The 17,574-nt window shown below is 43.3% G+C and overlaps 1 protein-coding gene across 2 annotated transcripts in view; it reads left to right on the forward strand.

Moving 5' to 3' along the window:
- Positions 1-17,574, forward strand: part of ttc12 (tetratricopeptide repeat domain 12) — a 143,908-nt gene that overhangs the window by 46,459 nt on the left and 79,875 nt on the right. The window contains exons 5-6 of one of the 2 annotated variants that reach the window (XM_039763999.1): positions 721-842; positions 8,764-8,823. In XM_039763999.1, coding sequence (XP_039619933.1) covers positions 721-842; positions 8,764-8,823 — 182 coding nt within the window. The remainder of the gene's footprint in view (positions 1-720; positions 843-8,763; positions 8,824-17,574) is intronic. The other variant, XM_039764000.1, reaches the window with a different exon arrangement.

Below are 17,574 nucleotides of genomic sequence, written 5' to 3' on the forward strand. Positions count from 1 at the left end.
TAGTCATCTCTGGTAATTAATGCTGAACAGCAAGCAATGTCAAAAAATCTTATGTTACTCATGTTGCAAAATCCACATGCCAAATTGTCCAGTTGTATTGTCCCAAACACATGTTTTTATTAATTTATTGTTAAATTAAACATTTCAGTAAAGTGCCCTTGTGAATGAATATGGAATGTATTCTGTTGCAAATGAGCATTTTAATTGTAGACCTGCCTCTAACTGTTACAGTTGTATTCATAGTCACTACTCGAGTATCTCTGGGTTATTTAGCAATGAAACTGGAAACTGGGAACTTCAATCCATACAAAAAAAAATAAATAAATTAAGAGAATAACTAAGAAACTGGTAGAAAGCCGTGAACATTTTAAATCACTGCCAAGGAAGAAAAGAGTTGCTCCATCTTTTAGTTTCTGCCTTGCACACTGCTAACAGGATGTCCTCTGTCCCTTAACTAACTCTGGAATGGATTACATGAATTTGAAAATGGATAGATGAGTAGATAAAATGATTATTTAGTTAAAGAAATAGGAAAACATAATGTAGTCATAATCTTGCATGTACTATATGTAAATATACAAATATCTGGTACTTTTGATGTTTTCCTATGTCCCAGAGATTTATTTCCTCCGGAACTGGTACAGAATGTAATTTTAGCTTTCACACATTTAAATACCTTCTTCTTTCATTTTCCGTTAACAATACTTTGTCTCATTGCAGCTTTAAAGGAAATGGGAAATGAAGCATTCCACAAGGGAGATTATGAAACAGCTGTCCAACTCTACAGTGAGGGTCTGGAGAAACTTAAAGACATGCAGGTCCTTTATACAAATCGAGCACAGGTTGGTTATTGAAACATACAAACAAACTGTAATAGCCATCAAATAGAGTATTTATAAGAAGAAGAGTAAGCAATTTTCTTACATGATAACAACCCAGTTACTGTGATTTAGTTCACATATCACCTAGCTTGTTTAAAAAAAAATACATTCTAGTTGTGGACTGGAAGTTGGCACAAGTGTTGTCAGGTGGCAGCGATATCTGTGCTGCCACCTGTAATTTTTCATTAGTTTCTAAAATTTCATTTGTGGTTATGAGGTAGTCCAACCAGTCCTGATTTGGCAAAATAAGTAGCTAGCAATAATATTAAATCCCATGCACATCCAGGCAGCAGTGAAAAACTACAGAAACTTTTGGTTTAAGCAGGTTACCCATGAACAAGATTTTCTTATACCCAGGATTCTGGAGTCATTGAAAAAATATTTGATCTCCTGCTCCAGCTTTAGTATCTGTCAAGTTTAGAATCTTTGCTTTTATAGGAGACATTATTTGTTGATTAGTTTTTTCATGGGCATACCCAGGCAATGGTAGGTACACCGAAGAGTAGGATTAGAATAAAATAAATATAATGAATTGAAGTTAAGAAGATTATGTAGGGTTTAGTCTGAACAACCAGTGCAGGAAAGGATCTGTGATGACTCACAGCAAAGTGCAGCATGATTTTATTTTAGAAAATTGATTATTTAATCTCTGTATCAAAAATAATATGAAATGATTTAGAATTCTAATTAGAATCTAATTAGTAGCAAAGATTATCTTAAGAGAAAGATAATAACAATATTTTTCAACAGGGTGGCACGGTAGCGCTGCTGCCTCGCAGTAAGGAGACCTGGGTTCACTTCCCGGGTTCTCCCTGCATGGAGTTTGCATGTTCTCCTCGTGTTTGCGTGGGTTTTCTCCTGGGGCTCCGGTTTCCTCCCACAGTCCAGAGACATGCAAGTTCGGTGCATTGGCGATCTTAAATTGTCCCTAGTGTGTGTGTGTATGTCCTGCAGTGGGCTGGTGCCCTGCCTGGTATTTGTTCCTGCCTTGCGACCTGTGTTAGCTGGGATTGGCTCCAGCAGACCACTGTCACCCTGTGTTAGGATATAGCAGGTTGGATAATGGATGGATGGATAATTTATTCATGGTTAATCAAAATGAACACCCTTTTCTCCTATATTATATGGTGAATGAGGGTGCTAGTAAATGAAGATGGGCATTAGCAATGTGTATTAAGACTGCATAAAACCTGTAGGTATGTGACCTTTTCACTCGCATGCAGGTTGAGAAATTATCAGTAATATGCAATAAAACTCCAGTAACAATTTTATTGTTCCAAATATGAATCCCAAAAATACATCATTAAAAAGCGTTCTTTTTGTATTAATAAAGTAATTAATTACATTATGATTAAGATTTTTGTGTTATTTGGGAATACCTGATATTCAAAGTATATTGAGAAAATGGAGCAGATTGTTGTGCAAAAGGCAATCAAACCTGGTCAGTACTGCACAGGGGGAAGAAAAAGGGAAGTCAGAAATTTGGAGCAGCTTTTAGATTCAAATGGAAAATGAGAACTGTCTGAGCTATGTTTAATACTTCCTGGCATCCCAAATTGTGTTTCAGAGAGATGTAAATACAATAGTAAATTATGCTGAACTTGTGTGTGAAGACATTCATCTATCTTTCTATTTGCAGCTAGTATAGGGTTTGTGAAGCCTGCTCAAAACTTTGCTGATACAAATGTGACATATAGTAGGTATGATATCAAAATGTGAATAATGCTTTTTAAATGCAATGCATAATAAAGTGTAATCGTGAACATTTTCTAATTCTCTACAGCTGTAAAATCTAAATTGTTAATGTAAAATTGACAATATGAAATGTCTTTGGTCCATGTAAGTTCATCATGAGCTCTGTCTTACTGCATGGGACAATTTCTATATCAACCCTAATTAAGCAAAAGTAAAACTTGTTATGTCAAGCCAAACAAGCACTTTCTGTAAATGAAACTGTGTAATCATTTCAACCGCATGTTCCTACATTGCAATTAATTTTGCAGTGGTTTACCTAAGGAAATCTTCTTCAAATGACCAGTGCATCGTCATTCACCAACAAGGCACACTCCTTGTTGTTTTTCCAGCAAGCTATCTAAAGCAGTCAACCAAGTTCCTGTACTTATTAAAGCAATTTAAAGGATAAGTTTGGATTTTTTTTTATGTCAAGAGTTATTGCCTCACAATCATGATACATTTTAGTTTGTCACATAAACCTGTTTTCTAAGGTGAAACATATTTTATAAATTTTAAAAACTAACTAGCCTCATTGTTAAGAAAATCCTTAAAACTTACTCAAAATATCCACTTTGAAGTAGCAAAGGTTTTGATTTAAGAAAACACATCATCTTTGTTTCTGAGTCATGCTTGTGACAACAAAAGCAAAATGGGAATAATTCAATTTATCACTGATTCTTAGTACTATTTTCTCAAGTAAGGATACATGACTTGCTTGTTTCTGTGCTTGTAGCAGCCATCCTGGGTGGAGTTACGACAACCTGTGGCATGCCATGCACACACTTGATTTGAAAAAAAATACACAGAAAATGTAAAAAGCAGAGTATATGACAAAGCAAACTAAAGCACTACAAACTAATTATTGAAATATTTAATGCAAGTTATTCAGACTCACTGACACTCACTAATACCAATCAGTCTGTAAATACATAAAAAGAACATGCAAACTCCATGTAGAACCTGGTGCTGTCAAGTCAGGAGTGAAAGCTTTATGCTACCACTCTGCCTATTCTAAAGCATTTGTACTAAATTTACTAAATTGTAAGCTGATTAAACCAGGTGAACTGGCACTGCTTAAGTAGCCCGTGTGTATGTATGTATGCATGTGCGTGTGTGTGTGTGATGGACTAATGAGTGGATTACTATTATAGTGAAAAACATATTTGAATAGGTTAATACAACATTCATGATGATGACATTATTATTATTGTACTCTTAGTAGGAAAAATATGTAATGGAAGATTTTGAGTACAACATTTGTGATGATGATGTTGTGATCATTGATCTACATCTTGAGATTGCCCACATATTGCAAAATGGCATATACATGTTTTTTAAGAAGGAAAAAACACAAAAAGCAAACATTTTTGTGAGAATGAACCATTTTAAAATTAAAACAGCATCACACTTTGCTTCTCTGCTCAACTTCCTCTGCAGCAACCTTTTAGGACCAGGGGTTGTCATCCTCAAATCCCTGTATGTGACATTGAATGTTGGTGCTCAGATGTGAATTGCTATCACTGTCCAGTAGATAACTAGAGAATAATAACTGAAAAGTCACAAATTCACTATATGAAAGTTTTTATATTACTATTTTGCTAAAATTTTGCCTGCTTCCACTGGTATGATAATGTATCTGTGTACATGCTATGTGTATACATAGCATGCACTCAAGTGACAACATCAAAATAAACATTATAGGAGATTCATTTTAGTTTTTGTTGGTATGAAGTTTAGTAAGGAAATGTTTTTAGCATAGGCAGAGTTGTAGAGCAGAGATGTCATTCCTGCCTCACAGGGCCAGGTTCTGCATGGAGTTTCATATTGTCCCCATTAATTTATGGATTGATTGGTATCAGTAAGTGTTAGCAATTTTACTTATTCAAAGGAGAGACATTTTTGCATAGTCCCAGACAACAACAACAACATTTATTTATATAGCACATTTTCATACAAACAGTAGCTCAAAGTGCTTTACATAATAAAGAATAGAAAAATAAAAGACACAATAAGAAAACAAAATAAATCAACATTAATTAACATCGAATAAGAGTAAGGTTCAATGGCCAGGGGACAGAAAAAACAAAAAAACTCCAGACGGCTGGAGAAAAAATAAAATCTGTAGGGATTCCTAACATAACCTAACATAAATGAAACAGTCATCTTTGGATTTAGGGTTCTCACGGAAGGGCTTGATGATGATGATGGTCACGTAGACTTCTGCCTTTTAATCCATCCATCATTGTTGGAGCATCATGAAGCTTTGAGTAGGTGGAGGTGGCGCAGACAACCACCACAAAGAAACCAGAAAAAGAAACAGAAAAGAGAGTAGGGGTCAGTATGGAGTTTAGAGCCACCATGAATAGTTATTATGATGAATTGAACATACAGAGTATCAGGATTAAGTTAAATTGAAGTTATAAAAGGCCATGTTAAAGTAATGTGTTTTCAGCAGTGTTTTAAAGTGCTCTACTGTATCAGCCTGGCAATTCCTATTGGCAGTCTATTCCAGATTTTAGGTGCATAGCAGCAGAAGGCTGCCTCACCACTTCTTTTAAGTTTTGTTCTTGGAATTCTAAGGAGACACTCATTTGAGGATCTGAGGTTACGATTTGGAATATAAGGTGTCAGACATTCCGATATATAAGATGGGGCGAGATTATTTAAGGCTTTATAAACCATAAGCAGAATTTTAAAGTCAATCCTGAATGACACAGGTAACCAGTGTAGTGACATCAAAACTGGAGAAATGTGTTCGGATTTTCTTTTCCTAGTTAGGATTCTAGCAGCTGCATTCTGCACTAGTTGCAAACGATTTATGTCTTTTTGGGTAGTCCTGAGAGGAGTGCGTTACAGTAATCTAGTCGACTGAAAACAAACGCGTGAACTAATTTCTCAGCATCTTTCAGTGATATAAGAGGTCTAACTTTACTTATGTTTCTTAAGTGAAAAATGCTGTCCTAATGATCTGATTAATATGTGATTTAAAATTCAGATTACAGTCAACAATCACCCCTAAGCTTTTTACCTCCGTCTTGACTTTTAATCCTAATGTATCCAGTTTATTTCTAATAGCCTCATTGTATCCATTATTGCTGATCACTAAAATTTCAGTTTTCTCTTTATTTAACTTGAGAAAATTACTATTCATCCATTCTGAGATACAAGTCAGACATTGTGTTAGTGAATCAATAGAATCAGGGTCATCAGGTGCTATTGATAAGTACAGCTGTGTGTCATCAGCATAGCTGTGGTAGCTCACGTTGTGCCCTGAGATAATCTGACCTAACGGAAGCATGTAGATTGAGAATAACAGCGGACCCAGGATAGAGCCTTGTGGAACACCATATGGATATCATGTGTCTTGAGTTGTAATTCCCACAACTAACAAAAATTTTCTCCCTGTCAGGTAGGATTCATACCAGAGAGGCCCACCCATTGACTAAGGCGATTTCTAAGAATGTTGTGATCAATGGTGTCAAATGCAGCACTCAGATCTAAGAGGATGAGAACAGATAAATGGCCTCTGTCTGCATTTACCAAAGTCATTTACTACTTTAACAAGTGCAGTTTCTGTGCTGTGATTTGTTCTAAAACCCACTGAAATTTATCAAGAATAGCATGTTTATTTAGGTGGTCATTTAACTGCATAATGACTGCCTTCTCTAGAACTTTACTTAAGAAGGCAGGTTAGAGATGGGTCTAAAATTTTCAAGAGCGAGGGTCAAGATTATGTTTCTTAAGTAGGGGTTTAACTACAGCAGTCTTAAGACAGTCTGGGAAGACCCCAGTATCTAGTGACGAATTTACTATGTCAGAACATTATCAATTAGCACGCCTGATACTTCTTTGAAAAACCTTGTTGGTATGGGTCAAGGACGCAGGTGGAGGTTTTAATTGAGAGATTATTTTTGTAAATCAGGTAAATCTATCCTAGTGAAAGAGTTTAATTTGTTTATAACAGGATGCTGGGGTTTAGGAGGATCCTTAGTGTTGGGGGATATACTATGTTATTTCTAATATCATTAATTTTTTGATTGAAAAATACAGCGATAGCCTCACAGGTTTCACTGGAAGCACTTAGGAGGCATTCCTTTGAGCTACCTGGGTTTAGTAGGTGATCAATTGTAGAAAATAAGACTCTGGGATTACTAGCATTGTTATTTATAATCTTGAGAAATAGCAGCGTCTCTCAAGACGGACAGTGTTATTGTATTCTGTTATTTTGACTTTTAATATTTCATGGTGGATAGTAAGTTTAGTCTTCCTCCATTGACGCTCAGCTCTGCGGCATGTTCTCTTTAAATCAGACACTCTTTGGGTCTTCCATGGTATAACAATGCTAGAAGATTTTTTCACTGTCTTTTCAGGTGCAACTATGTCAACAGCAGCTCTCACTTTAGTATTAAATCTTTCCACCTTACTATTTACATTATCCTCGCTATTATAGCTGGCACTATAAACGGACTGATTGCTTAAAATGTTTGTAAGTTTTAAAGCTGCTGCCGAGTCAAAGAAGCGTTTTTTAACAATATGCTTCTCATGAGTGTTTTTATCATTATTTCTATATTAAAAAGTAGAAGAAAATGGTCTGATAGACCAATATCAATGATCTGTTTTATATCAACTTTCAGTCCTTTAGTAATCACTAAGTCTAATGTATGACCTGCTTTATGTGTAGGCTGATTTATGAGTTGTCTCAAATCAAAAGAATCCAGGAGGTTCATAAATTCTTTTACTTTTAGATCACACTGATTATCTATATGAAAATTAAAGTCGCCAACTATTAGGAGTGTGTCATAGTTAGTAATTAAAATTGACATTAAGTCAGAGAATTCCTCAAAAAAAAAGTGTTATATTTAGGAGGTCTATACACGGATAGTACTAGAACTTGAGAATCTCCATGAATAACAACGGCGAGATACTCAAAGGACTTGAACTTACCAAAACTGACATCTTTACATTTTAATCGGCTCGAGTAAATGTTAGCCAATCCGCCCCCCCTTTTTCCCTGGCGGTCTGCATGAGTAAAACTGTAATCCGGAGGCAGATTCGATTAAAACAGCGCACGTCTGAATTAAGCCATGTTTCATTTAGTGCAATAAGATCTATTTTTATCACTAATAAGATCGTTGATAAAAAACGTTTTGTTAGTTAAAGCTCTAACATTTAATAGTGCCATATTTAATGTTTCGGAGGTGCAGAGATGAGTACTATGTGTTATTGATATTTGGAATAGGAACTAAATTATTTTATTAGCGCTCTGTGTGTATTTTTGTTTAATCTGTGATCTGTTTTTATAGTTTTAATACATTGTTCCTCTAAAATAGTGATTTTAATTAGATTATTGGAGTTTATGCCGTATTTCCTAGGTTTTCTACGTGCATTGAGATTGCTTATTACAGTATTAATGTGTGCACTTTAACGGAAGACTCTATTAAACACTTATCATGTCCTGGCACAACAGTATTATTTCGAAGGGGTTAAGAGCAGAGATAGATAGTCAAGAAAAACGAATTACCTTCGATATGTTTTCGGAGAGGACCCGGGCGCCGAAACTGTTCGGATGCAGGCCATCACGCTTGAAGAGACGCGGCCTTTCCAAAAAGAGATTCCAATTGTTGATGAAACCGACATCCTTCTTCTTGCAGAAACCCTGTAGCCAGTTGTTCAATCCTAGCAGACGACTGTAGTACTCGTTGGATCGTCTGACGAGAGGTAGTGGACCGAAACGAAGATCTTTGCCGATGGGGTCCTCTACTTCGTGTCTTTAATCAAAGCTGCAAAGTCAGCCTTCAGGATTTCTGATTGTCGGTGCCTTATATCATTTACGCCGGCATGCAAGACGATTGCTCCAACTGCCCTCTCCTTGTGTTTCTCGTAGACTGCTGGCGCATGTCTCATTACATCTCGGAAACGAGCACCGGGAAAACAAGAAACAAACGATTTTGCATTAGGGCATGCTGTCCAAAGTATAGGACTATCAATCTATGAATGATCCTTGTAGATTATAGATTTATATTTTCCCTTTTTTCCTTCCTACAAATGATACTAGAACAATTTGCTTGACCTACCTTAATATTACATTTTGTTATGGAGTTAGAATATATCAGAATTAATGAAACTCTTGCAATTTGTTTTCTGCTAGGCTTATATAAAATTGGGCAAGTATAAAGAAGCAATTGATGATTGTGAATGGGCCCTAAGGGTAAGTTAAATAGCATACTGTATTAGAAGATTAATATGTTAACCTTAAATTTAAGATTTTTAAATATGCATAATATTTAACATTAACTATGTTTATGTGTTTCTGAAATTATTGAAGGATTGATTAAAATGTCATACAAATTTTCTTTTGAGTGGTGCATTGTTCAAAACAACTGCCTTGTAGATCCATTTTCTTGGATTGAATCTAGCCCCCAGACACTGCTTATTTTCTGTGTATTTGAGTATTTTTTTTCTGTGTACAGTCAGCCCTCGTTTATTGCGGTTAATACGTTCCAGACTCTGCCGCGATAAATGAAGTTCTGCGAAGTAGGAATCTTTATTTATAAATCGAATATTTTCGCAGTTAGAGCATAGAAAACCTGTTTATGACCTTCTAAATAAAAATATAAATAAATATACTGTATATATTTGTAGCTAGTAATCCACAAAGGGAGAAAGTGAATTATGTATCTTAAATCAGATACGGTGTCAAAAGTTCAGGAATAAAAAACTATTTTAATGTATGTGATTCATTTTCTACTTTTGTGGATTACTAGCTAGCTATTGCATATAAATATGCAAACAGTATATAGTAAAATTACACAAAGAACACAGGTTGACGACTTGGTAAACCAGTATAATCTGACAGTTTCCTGTGTGAATCAACGTGAAATTAGTTGTGGGGATGACGTTACAGACAGAAGTTCAAACAGAACTGAAGTAGTAAAACTGGTTGGCCATTTTATGAAGAAGGATGGTAGAAAAGGATGGCTTCAGGTGGACAGAAAGTGGAGATGATGTCAGTGATGAAAGGACTGTAAATCACCCAGTCTGCAGAGGGAGAAAGAGAGAAAGGATTAGAAAACAGTGTTAACCACTGGGTCAGCGGGTAATTACATTTATTAGTGTCCTTAAGCTGTCTCCAATGCACATGTGTGAGACTATATATATAATATATATATTGTGGTCCCCGCCCGTGGCCACCGCCAGGCGGCGCCCCGATTCCGGTATATCCCGTGTGCGGCTTGTGCCTACTCCAGACCGAAAGGGGGCGTCCGTCCTGGTTATACTGGAGGCCTCGGGTAGAGGGCTTGGAAGCCCAGCCCTGTAGGGGCCTGTGGCCACCGCCAGGCGGCGCCCCAGTGCCTTATTATCCCTGGTGTGGCGGAAGTGCCGGGGGAAGACGACAGGGGACACCCTGACGGCTTCCGGGTGCGCAGCCGGCACTTCCGCCACACGGGGGTGTGTCCGTGGGAGATTGGCGGGAAGCTGCTGGAGCCCATCCGGGTTCCTATAAAAAGGGCCGCCTCCCTCCAGTCATTAGTGGAAGTCGGGTGGAAGAGGACGGAGCTGGAGTGAGGACTGGAGGCGGCCAGGAGGAAAAGAGGCACAGGACTGTGTGGCCTGGACATTGGGGGAATCGGCGCAAGAGGCACTGGGGTTTGTGCATGTCCAATTTGTAAATAGTATTGTAAATAAACAGTGTGTGGTGGAGCCAACGATGTCCGTCTGTCTGTGTTCGGGTCCAAGTTCACTATATATATATATATTGTAAAGGACCGAGAGAGACAGTAGCAAGGGTTGGGGTTTTTCCGGCCCCGTATATTGTACAGACAAAAAAACAGGTCAAAATCATAAACAAACAGTTCATATCGCGACGCCGACTCCTGGCGTCGCGGCCATTTTATTGGGGAGGAGCCGGAAGTGGAGGAATGTCGGGAAGGACCGCAAGGGAGGATGGGAAGGATGACGTCAGGGCAAGATGGCGGAGGAAGGGCGGAAGTATCGCACTGCGGTCATCCATGCCTATGGTGCAGGAAGGTCTTTTTCCTATGAGGAAGCAGAGGGAGAAAGTTAATACCCCACCATTCCCTGGCGGCGAGTGGTTTCCCAGGTGCTGTCGAATCAATCCGCGGCCTCCTACTCGCGCGTGCGTGACACGATCCCCCCCTTAGCCCAGGACCGTCAGGTCGGGCGGACCTAACCGAGAGGTCGTGAATACGAGAGAGGGCATCGGCATTGGCCTGAAGGGTGCCCGCCGATAAGTGACAGTGAACTTATACGGCTGTAAGTCCAGGAACCACCTGGTGACCCGCGGATTCGACTCTTTGTGCAGGGACATCCACTGAAGTGCAGCGTGATCAGTCACCAGAGCGAACTCGCGACCCAGCAGGTAGTACCGGAGGTGGGTCACTGCCCACTTAATGGCCAAGGCCTCCCTCTCCACTGCCGCGTACCGGGTCTCCCGGTCCATCAGTTTCCGGCTAAGGTACATCACAGGGTGCTCGACACCATCGACGCTTTGGCTCAGCACGGCACCCAGGCCTGTGTCCGAAGCGTCGGTCTGGAGAATAAACGGGAGCCCAAAATCGGGCGTCCGTAACACAGGTGCCGACGTTAGGGCCTTCTTTAGGTCACTGAACGCGTGTTCTGCTTTGTCGGTCCACACCACGTATAGGGGAGCGCCCTTTTTTGTCAGGTCAGTCAAGGGTGCTGCTCTTTGAGAAACGGGAACAAACCGGCGGTAGTAACCCGCAAGCCCCAAGAAAGCCTGCACCTGTTTCTTGGTACTCGGACGGGGCCATTCTAAGATGTCTTTCACTTTGGAGCTCTGTGGCCGCACCTGTCCTTGTCCCACGAGGTAGCCTAAATATTTGGCCTCCTTTAATCCAAAAAAACACTTCCGGGGTTTATGCGGAGGCCGGCTTTAGCCAGTGTTCGGAGGACAGCTGCGACCTGCAGTAGATGCTCCTCCCAGGTGCCGGAATAGATGACAACGCATCCAGGTAGGCGGCGCTATAGGACTGGTGGGGCTCAGCACTCTATCTACCAGACGTTGGAAGGTCGCCGGGGCCCCGTGCAGCCCAAATGGGAGGACCTTGTACTGCCAGTGCCCGCTAGGGGTGCTAAAGGCCGTTTTCTCCTTTGCGGATGCCGTTAAAGGAATTTGCCAATACCCTTTGTCATGTCAAGGGTAGTCAGATATCGAGCCGTACTCCAGCCGCTCAAGGAGGTCGTCAATGCGGGGCATGGGGTAGGCATCGAACTTGGAGATCTGATTCAGACGGCTAAAGTCATTACAGAACCTCCAGGAGCCGTCTGGCTTGGAGACGAGGACAATAGGGCTGGACCAGGGACTATGGCTCTCTTCAATTATGTCCATGTCCAACATACGTTTCACCTCCAGTTCGACCTCTGCGCGTTTTGCCTCCGGGAGTCGGTAGGGCCTCTCCGGACGATTACCCCGGCTCCGTGACTATATCGTGCTCAATCAGCGCGTCCGCCGGGTGACTCGCCACTACCTCGGGATGGCTCGGAGTGTTTGGGCTAACTCCTGCCGCTGCTTGGGGTCAGCTCTTCGCCGAGGTTAAGGGCAGTTGTGCTTGCGAAAAGGAGAGTGACCTACGGGGCTGGGAAGCTCCTCTCTATCTCTCAGGGCTTTAACAGGTTGACATGATAGATCCTCTCACCGGTCGACGGTTGGGCTGTTTTACCAAATAGTCGACGAGTCCTTTCTCTCCTTAACCTCGTAAGGCCCTTGCCAGTGAGCGAGCAGCTTCGAAAGTGGGAGGTCGGGGCGAGCACCATAACTCGGTCCCCGGCGGAACTCCCTGAGGACGGAGTTGCGGTTGTAACACCGGCCTGCGCTGCTTGCGCACGAGTCACGTGCTCTTTTAGGAGGGGCCTGATCTTTGTGAGTCGGTCGCGCAGTTGCGCCACGCATCAAAATATTAGAGGAGGGAAGAGCCTCGCCTCCCAGCCTTCTTTAGGATGTCGAGGATTCCCCGGGGTTGTCGCCCGTATAGTAATTCAAAAGGGGAGAAGCCCGTAGAGGCCTGGGGTACCTCCCGGTAGGCAAAAAGCACGAGCGGGAGGAGCTGGTCCCAGTTCCTGCCGTCCCGCTGACTACCTTGCGGAGCATCTGCTTAAGCGCCTGATTAAATCGCTCACCAACCCGCCAGTTTGCGGGTGATAGACTGACGCTTTCAGGTGCTTTATCTGCAGTAATTTGGCCACCTCCTTGAACGTATCCGAAGTGAAGGGCGCCCTGGTCCGTGAGGACCTCCTTGGGTATGCCCACGCGTGAAAACAAGTTAACCAGTTCCCGTGCGATGCTTTTAGTATTAGCGGGCGCAGGGGAACCGCCTCTGGGTACCGGGTGGCATAGTCCACCATGACTAGGATATACTTGTGGCCACGGGTTGAGGGCTCCAGGGTCCCACCAAATCGACCCCTATCCTTTCAAAGGGATGTCCACGAGGGGAATAGGGACTAGAGGAGCACGGTCCCTCCTAGGAATCTGGCGGGTCTGGCACTCGACAGGATTGACAGAACCGCCGGACCTCCTCATTGATCCCAGGCCAGTAAAAGCGGAGCTTAATCCTCTCCAGTGTTTTTCGCCCCGAGGTGGGCCTAGGAGGTGAGCATGTGCCAACTCGCATATCTCCCGCCGGAAGGTACGCTGAATTAGCAACAACTTCCGCACCTCGCCTCATGGGTAGCCACCGGTACAACAGATCATTTCAAGGACAAAGAAGGGTTCCCGCGGTGTGGATCCGTCCGCTGTCGAGCTGTTAGGCAGAACAATCGCGTTCCGGGCAAAGCGCAGGGAGTCATCATTCCACTGCTCCCTCTTAAAGGAGGCCGGCGTGGACCGAAATTGATGGTCCAGGCCGCCGAGAGGGTCTTGGGGCCTGGGCCCGGGAGAGTTCCCTGGCTAGTCCCTTCTCCGCGGAATCTTCCGGTCAAGGTCCGTAGCCACGAAAGGTCCCCGAGACACCAGCCCCATAGGGCCTGCCCTTGTGCACGGCGTGGAGGCCGCGGGAGGGTGCCTTTTCCCCTCATGACAAGATCCAACGAGGCCCCGAGCGCGAATGGCTTACCGCTGATTCTTTTAGACCAGTCTTGTCCCAGGATCACTGGGAAGGGGGTCAGGTAACACAGCGACCGCCATTTGATTGGTTCCCCTTCCAGGTAAGATAGCAGTGAGCGGAACGATATGACCTAGTCCCCCCATGTACACAGGTAACCAACAAATGCTGCTTTAACCACTGTTGCGGTAAGACGAAACGGCGAGCAACAATGGTAATGTTGCTGCCGGAATCAAACAAAGCCACCACGGCGCGCCCATTTAGCAACACCACTCCCGTGATTCGACTCGCCAAGGGATGCGGCGGGTACAATACCTCTCCGTTGATGTCCAGCTGCAGTCCATAGGCTCCGGGGCGATGTGATGGGGGCAGTTTGGCAGCAGGTGGCCGGTCTCGCCACACTTGAAACAGCGCGGCGGACCCGGCCTCTCTTTGGCTCTGGCTGGCGCTTCTGCAGCGCTGCCGAGGGGCTGGGGGTGGCCGCCCGCCCCTGCCGGTTCCCGCGAGCAGGCTTTTCTGACCCCCCAAGTCGGAGGACCGCCAACTGACGCTCCAGGACGTCGAGGAGGCCCGACATGTTTGATAGGCGTGCCCCGACCTGCTGGGCGAGGGAACTGGGCATTGCATTGACCAGGCCTTCACAGGCCACCCGCCGACGACTTTCCGCCTGCCGGGCTCTCTGGCCGTAGCCAGCGCCCATCTTGCCCCAGAACTCAACGCCTGGGCGCGAAGGGCTTTTCGGGTCAAAGACCCAGTTCCGCCATTCGCCGCCTGCTGGCCCGGCTAATGCCGTAGCGGGCCAATATTTCGGGCTTGAGGAGGTCGTAATTAGCGCCTCCTCCTCAGGGAGGTCATAATAGGCCCGCAGCGCTGGTCCTTTAGGTATGGCGCCAAGATGGACGCCCACTGACCGCTGCCACTCGCTCCGGGTGGCCGCCCTCTCAAACATGCCCAGGTAGGCATCGACGCCCTCCGGCGGCCCATCGGTACCATAGGATGAGGCGGCTGCCTGGGCGGGTCTGGTCTCGCCCGTGGGCTTCCACTAACCTGGCCTCGTGGCCTCCAGCTCCCGGTTGGTAGCGGCTTGCTTGCTGCAGGGCCTGGAGCTGGGCGCTCATTCCCTGCAGCACGGTGTTCAGGTCCTGTCCCTCCGCATTCCGGGATCTCTGTATCCTGCCGACTACGCCACTTGTAAAGGACCGAGAGAGACAGTAGCAAGGGTTGGGGTTTTCCGCCCCGTGATATTGTACAGAAAAAAACAGGTCAAAATCATAAACAAACAGTTCATATCGCGCGACGCCACTCCTGGCGCCGCGCCATTTTATTGGGGAGGAGCCGGAAGTGGAGGAATGTCGGGAAGGACCGCAAGGGAGGATGGGAAGGATGACGCCAGGGCAAGATGGCGGAGGAAGGGCGGAAGTATCGCACTGCGGTCATCCATGCCTATGGTGCAGGACGGTCTTTTTCCTATGAGGAAGCAGAGGGAGAAAGTTAATACCCCACCATTCCCTGGCGGCGAGTGGTTTCCCAGGTGCTGTCGAATCAATCCGCTGCCTCCTACGCTACAAGCGTGACACATATATATATATATATATATATATATATATATATATATATATATATATATATATACACACAGTTAGGTCCATAAATATTTGGACGGAGACAAATTTTTTCTAATTTTAATACTGTACATTACCATAATAAATTTTAAATGAAGGAACTCAGATGCAGTTGAAGTGCAGACTTTCAGCTTTAATTCAGTGGGTTGAACAAAAAGATTGCATAAAAATGTGAGAGAACTAAAGTATTTTTTTAACACAATCCCTTTATTTCAGGGGCTGAAAAGTAATTGGACAAATTAAATAACTGGAAATAAAATGTTCATTTCTAATACTTGGTTGAAAACCCTTTGCTTTCAATGACAGCGTAAAGTCTTGAACTCATGGACATCAACAGATGCTGGGTTTCCTCCTTTTTAATGCTCTGCCAGGCCTTTACTGCAGCGGCTTTCAGCTGTTGTTTGTTTGTGGACCTTTCTGTCTGAAGTTTAGTCTTTAACAAGTGAAATGCATGCTCAATTGGGTTAAGATCAGGTGACTGACTTGGACATTCAAGAATTTTCCACTTCTTTGTTTTAATAAACTCCTGGGTTTGTTTGGCTGTATGTTTTGGGTCATTGTCCATCTGTATCATGAAACGCCGCCCAATCAATTTGACTGCATTTAACTGGATTTCAGCAGACAGTATGTCTCTGAACACCTCAGAATTCATTCGGCTGCTTCTGTCCTGTGTCACATCATCAATAAACACTAGTGTCCCAGCGCCACTGGCAGCCATGCACGCCCAAGCCATCACACTGCCTCAACTGTGTTTTACAGATGATATGGTATACTTTGGATAACGAGCTGTTCTACGCCTTCTCCATACTTTTTTCTTGCCATCATTCTGGTAGAAGGTTGATACGATTTCATCTGTCCAAAGAATGTTTTTCCAGAACTGTGCTGGCTTTTTTAGATGTTCTTTATCAAAGTCCAATCTAGCCTTTCTATTCTTGAGGCTTATGAGTGGCTTGCACCTTGCAGTGCACCCTCTGCATTTATTTTCATGCATTCTTCTCTTTATGGTAGACTTGGATATCGATATGCCTACCCCCTGGAGAGTGTTGTTCACTTGGTTGGCTGTTGTGAAGGTGTTTCTCTTCACCATGGAAATGATTCTGCGATCATCCACCACTGTTGTCTTCCGTGGACGTCCAGGTCTTTTTGCGCTGCTGAGTTCACCAGTGCTTGCTTTCTTTCTCAGGATGTACCAAACTGTAGATTTTGCCACTCGTAATATTGTAGGAATTTCTCGGATGGGTTTTTTCTGTTTATGCAGCTTAAGGATGGCTTCTTTCACCTGCATGGAGAGCTCCTTTGATCGCATGTTTTCTGTTCACAGCAAAATCTTCCACATGCAAGCACCACACCTCAAATCAACTCCAGGCCTTTTATCTGCTTAATTGATAATGATATAACGACGGACTTGCCCACACCTCCCCATGAAATAGCCTTTGAGTCAATTGTCCAATTACTTTTGAGCCCCTGAAATGAAGGGATTGTATTAAAAAAAATGCTTAAGTTGCCACACATTTTTATGCAATCTTTTTGTTCAACCCACTGAATTAAAGCTGAAAATCTGCACTTCAACTGCATCTGAGTTGTTTCATTTAAAATTCATTGTGGTAATGTACAGAACCAAAATTAGAAAAAAGGTTTTCTTTGTCCAAATATTTATGGACCTAACTCTATATATCTATACTAATAAAAGGCAAAGCCCTCACTGACTGACTGACTGACTCACTCACTCACTCACTCACTCACTCACTGACTCATCACTAATTCTCCAAGTTCCCGTGTGGGTAGAAGGCTGAAATTTGGCAGGCTCATTCCTTACAGCTTACTTACACAAGTTGTGCAGGTTTCATTTCGAAATTCTACGTGTAATGGTCATAACTGGAAGCTATTTTTCTCCATATAATGTAATGGAGTTGAGCTGGATGGCCGTGGGGTGCAGAGTTTCGTGTGACATCATCACGCCTCCTACGTAAGTACGTAGAGAACAAGGAAGACCTCCAAAGAGCGCTGAACAAAAAACGCCATTTTACAATTGAGAAGGCAGAAAAAGATTATGAAGCAAGTGATGCATACAAGCGTATTCATAAATACAAGGATATTCATAAGTACAGCTACTGCAGAAACAAAGCACGGCGTGAACCGTAAGTTTACATTAAGTTTATAGACACACTCCCACTGCCGTTTGTCATGCCTACGACGAATGACGGTATTCGCGACATACAAGTTTACTGAGAAGACACGAGGTATAAACAAGACTTTGGA

The sequence above is a fragment of the Polypterus senegalus genome, chromosome 9 (assembly GCF_016835505.1).
Source record: "Polypterus senegalus isolate Bchr_013 chromosome 9, ASM1683550v1, whole genome shotgun sequence".
NCBI lineage: Eukaryota > Metazoa > Chordata > Cladistia > Polypteriformes > Polypteridae > Polypterus > Polypterus senegalus.